The sequence below is a fragment of the Pteropus alecto genome, unplaced genomic scaffold (assembly GCF_000325575.1).
Source record: "Pteropus alecto unplaced genomic scaffold, ASM32557v1 scaffold185, whole genome shotgun sequence".
Taxonomy (NCBI): Eukaryota; Metazoa; Chordata; class Mammalia; order Chiroptera; family Pteropodidae; genus Pteropus; species Pteropus alecto.
Window position 1 is genome coordinate 9,276,751 of NW_006438088.1, and position 5,046 is coordinate 9,281,796.

General features: G+C 37.3%; 1 protein-coding gene across 1 annotated transcript in view; it reads left to right on the top strand.

Moving 5' to 3' along the window:
* IFNGR1 (interferon gamma receptor 1) overlaps window positions 1–5,046 on the top strand; it is an 18,486-nt gene that overhangs the window by 8,308 nt on the left and 5,132 nt on the right. The window contains exons 2-4 of the mRNA XM_006915381.3: window positions 785–899; window positions 1,514–1,677; window positions 3,209–3,381. Coding sequence (XP_006915443.1) covers window positions 785–899; window positions 1,514–1,677; window positions 3,209–3,381 — 452 coding nt within the window. The remainder of the gene's footprint in view (window positions 1–784; window positions 900–1,513; window positions 1,678–3,208; window positions 3,382–5,046) is intronic.

Below are 5,046 nucleotides of genomic sequence, written 5' to 3' on the forward strand. Positions count from 1 at the left end.
TGCACATGTGTTCAATTTCCCAAGGGATGATGGACAACAACTTTTTACACTACATGGGGGAGGGAGGGGATGGCTACTTTTAATAACTAGATTACGGTTTCGGTAATGTCTGATGACAAGATGTTAAAGTGACTTCTGCCTGTTCCCTCATGTGGCTCACATCAACAAACGTTTTTCTGAAATGGTTTAAAAGAGCAAAGGCAAGAAAAAATATTGGGTATGTTTTGTAAAAAGTCCTGCATACGCCAGCAAAATGTTGATATAGCTGGTCAGTAGTTCCTTCAGCCAATCATTAGGCATCTATTCCTGTGCAATAGAAAAGGTTTTAAAAGATGCGTAATTCTGTGGGGTGTAGGGTTGAGAGCCTGGCTAGTATTGTAGAGTGAAATTAGCCACCTCTTTTTTAGCCAGATCTTCCCTTGACATCGAATACAATTAGTGTTATCAAATATGGAAAATCCTAGCAATTAAATGAATTGAGGATTATTGTGCATTTATTTTAGAAACGCCTAAAACATTATAGGAATTTATTGCCTCATATTTGTGTTTCCTTTCTATCACAGTGTTGTTGCACTAATTTAAAATGAATCAGAACTCTTCTACACATTTTTCAATAAAATTAATTTTTAGAAATCTAATTTAAATAATTTTATTATCTAGTCTGGTGAATTTTTGTTTTCCTTCAAAATATATGTTTGGTTAACATGGCTTCTTATAATAAGGTTTTCTAGTGTTAATGTTAATTTCTTACTATTGTCCATTATACTTTTGGACTCTCTTACAGTGCCTCTACCAACCAATGTTAACGTTAAGGCCCACAACTTGAATACTGTCGTATCTTGGGATTACCCAATGCCACAGCAGACGCTTGTTTTTATTGTCCAGGTAAAGATCTACGGGTGAGTGTTACTCTCTTACACTTTTTATCGTTTTTGTCTGGGTCTTTGCACATTCCATAGGCTCGTTGTTTTCTTCCGTCATCCTTCCTTCGCATGTGGCAAAACTTCCTGAACAGCTTGCAGACGTCTAGAAGCACCAAGGATGCAAATTAGTTCTTTTCAGAATATTTCCTGCCACTTAGTTTTTTCCTGTCAAAATTGAAGTAGACAAGTATCACTAACTTCAAAGATTTTAAGGCACAACTAATAAAACTCACAGTTCTGTATTAAATAAGTAATCGTGTCTTCCTATAGTGTATATGTAATGTGTTGGATTCTGTAATTAAGTAATGATCATGTTAATGGAATCTGAAGTTGCTTAAAGAGCAAATGTGGAATGTAGTTTGTACAGGTCTTATCATTTGAATTGAGCCTCTTTATTATAAAGGAATTTGTAGTACTTCTCACCAAAAAGTAAGGGCTCCCTACTTATTCTAGCTTCTCTATCCTGTTCTTATTCAGCTCTTTCTACCGGCTCCATACTGTGAATCAAAAGCAAAGCATCGATAGAGATGGTTGAAGTTTATATATTAATAAAAGTTACCTTTATGTTTCTTTATTCCTCTTCATTTTAGTGAGACAACGTGGATTGATGCCTGCAATACCTCTGATTATTACTGTAATATCTTTTACAAGATTCTTGATCCATCAATTCCTTTATGGGCCAGAGTTAAAGCTAGGCTTGGACAAAAAGAATCAGCCTATGTAGAGTCCAAAGAATTTATTTTGTGCAAACAAGGTGAGTAGAATATATACATGTCTAAATTCCAAACTTGAAAATACTTACACGTCTTTTGTATATATTTGCTTTTATTAACAGTTCCTAAAAATTATTACAATATCCAAGAAACATTTGCAGGAATTTAGGGAGTTCATGTCTTCCTTGTCTCTCAAGCCCCACAAAATAGGACTAAGAGGTGCCCGTTGCTCGGCCCCTACTAAACCATTACAGTTTTACTCCATACAAATACAGATCAGTGCTGCCCACCTAGACTCTGTAGCACCCTTCTTCTCCTTGTCTTCTCTGTTATTCCTTTCTGAGTTACATTCAGTAAGGACTTTGGCAGCTGCTCTCATTCTTCCTCTCTGCCCCAAATCTTTAAGACCTGTGGGAATTTTAATACCAACTTCATACATTAAAACAATTTTAGAATTCCGTAATCTCTTCAGCCCCAGTGATTTTTTCAGCTCTGCGTGCTTCCAGCATCCCATTCCCATGTATACTTGATCTTTGTTATTACTTCACGCCGTAGGATCTTCAGTGCCAATCCCTCTTTTCTGACTAACATCCTACCTTGTAGCTCTCAAACCCTCACTCCAGGGTAAAAGAATCCTTTAGTCACTTGACTCCTCCCTAGTCTTCTAGTCCTTCTATGCTTTGACTTCCAGCTTCATTTCCTCCTATTTTATTCAGCTTCATGCTTCATTACTTCAACCGCTGCCTTGTTCTCCTCCTGCTTTTCAGATTGTGCCTACTTGGTCCTCTCCATAGCCCTTTCTCTACTTGCCTTTGAAATAGTTTTATTCCCTAGAGTTCATGCCTTTGCCGGTAGAAAGAGCTGATACTTATACCATCCATATGTCAGATTTTTCCCACATGGATTTGTCAAAGGCATACTATGTGCCAGAAAGTATGTTAGCCCCTGAGGATACATTGGTGAGTAAAAGCAGACCTGCCTGGCACTTGGTAGCTGTGCAGTAAATAAGTGAAGAGTAGATAAATGGTTCATCAGCAAAGTGCCAAACATCAGACACATAAAGATTTGTTGACCGAATGAATATCTAGTTCTGATTTTCACAATAAAAAATGAATATTTTAGCAAGCTTTTATGTAGCCTTCGTGCCAGACATCCATAGATGTTGGAGATACAAAAAGTTTTGGTGAGGGTTCAAAGATAAATGCCTTTCCTGAAGTGGTTTTTTTAGAAAACCATTTTTAAAAAATCTACAGAACCAAAGATAAAAGAAAAAAATAACTTGAGGTTTTTTACATGACGAACTATTTTTTTTAGCACTAGAAATGAATTTAAACTGTTGAAGAGGAGTTTAGATAAGAATACTTCTTTCCTGAAGAGATTTATTAAACATCTCTTTATTAAGGATGCAGAATGTCTTCTAGATCTTTTTGAAATGATTTAAATGTGGTTCTGCTTTAGAACAAAAAAAAAATAGTAGGTTGATTGATTCCGGTAATTTTATATAGTGTACTCTAAAGTTCCAGGGCTAGTACTGATTTTACTTCTTTTTTGTCTTCTTCACTGCCAACCCAGGGGAAGTTGGACCACCTAAACTGGATATCAGACAGAAGGAAGACCATATCATTATTGATATATATCATCCTTTAGTTATTGTAAATGAAAAAGAGCTGGGAGTCATATATGATGAAGAAACTACTTGTTATACATTCATGTACAATGTGTATGTGAGAATAAATGGAAGTGAGGTATGTGTTTCTATTTCATCTTTTTCAAAATGGAAATTTTTCTACCACTAGTGTAAGTCGGTTATGTGTATAGTATAAGAAAGTAGAATGCTTCTGACTATTCAGGCAAGACTTGTGGATCCTAGGTTTTGGTAAAAAAAAAGAAATATGTGAATGCTTTTGAAGGGAATTGATGTTGGAGTTGATCACTAATACTGGCCAAGTGAACACATTTAAATTTCTTCTTTGCCTTGTTTAACAGCACAGCCCTAATCTAGGATTTTAACCTATAATGTTTTCATTTTTCTACTAGTAAGATAAGGATCATTTTAATCTTTTCTTCCTCATTGGTAGTAATGATAAATAATATGAAGCTCTAATTGGAGTCATTGCTTTTGAAAGAAAAAGCTTAACAGGACTACTATGGAGATATAATTAAATTCTGGCACTGGTATACAGACCACACTCTGATTGGAATTATTCTGTTCCATCCATTCTCCACAGCGCTGCCATTCCTTTATTTAACAATACTTGTCAAGAATGTGCTCTGTGCCTTTTGGCACCAGGAGAAAGCAGTAGACAGAACAGACAAATCTCCAGTGATATTTTGCTGTAGAGAAGAACAAAGCAGGGCAGAGGTACAGGCAGCAGGGCAGGAAGCAGTAGTGATTTTCAGTATGGTGGTCAGAGCAGGCCTCATGGGGAAGGTGTTACTGGAGCCAGGGCTGGAGGAGGTGAGCTCTGTGGGTAATGATGGGGAGTGTTTCAGGGAAAGACCCTAGCAAAAGGACACTGGGCAGGTAAAGGGAACAGCAAGGCTGCACAGAGTATGGAAGCAGCTGAGGTCAGAGAGGTCATTGGGAGCTACGTGTCTTCGGGCATTGGAGGGATCTAACTTTTATTCCAAGTGAAATGTTGTACATCTGGAAAGATTTAAGCAGAAGAGTGACATCTGATTTAGGTTTTAAAACATCACGTTGATTGCTAGCAGAGTTGTCATTCTAAAGTTCAAATCTAACCATATTACTTTACTGCTTAAAACCCCGTAACAAATCCCCATCAGCTACAAAATAATATCTAAATTCTCTTTCATGGCATGGCCTACAAGGCCTTCATGGTTTGGCCTTTGCATCCTTCCCAGCTACCTGTCTGCCCATTCCTTCCAACCTTATTTTCATTCATTCTTTGGTGAATTGCTTGCAGTTCCCTGCAAGTAACGAATGTCCTCCTCCTTCACCTTTTTCCTTTGGCAAATTTCTGCTCATTCTTCAGTATTCTATTGGTGTATTATCTCCCCTTTGATATCTTCTCTGATACTGTAGACTATTTCCTCATCTATAGTCTGGTGATTCCTAGTTCCAGATAGCAGTGCTTTTGCCATACTCATTACTCCCTTACATTTCTTTCATATCTCTTCTATACCCTGTGGTCAGTTATTTGAGGTCAGGCACCACTGTCCTGCCTTTGTGGTCTTCAGGCCCTAACACAGGTGAGCCATGAACTTGGCTGGTTGAACGAATGATAAACTCCCAGAGACTGCTTCAATCCCTTCTATCTATTACCACCAAGAGATTCTACTTAATACCCTTATTATTCTTCATAAAAGATGCTTTTATCTCTCACCAGCTAAGTTTCTAGCACTATAGAAATAGGACTAATGAACATTTGTTGACTTAACAACTAATA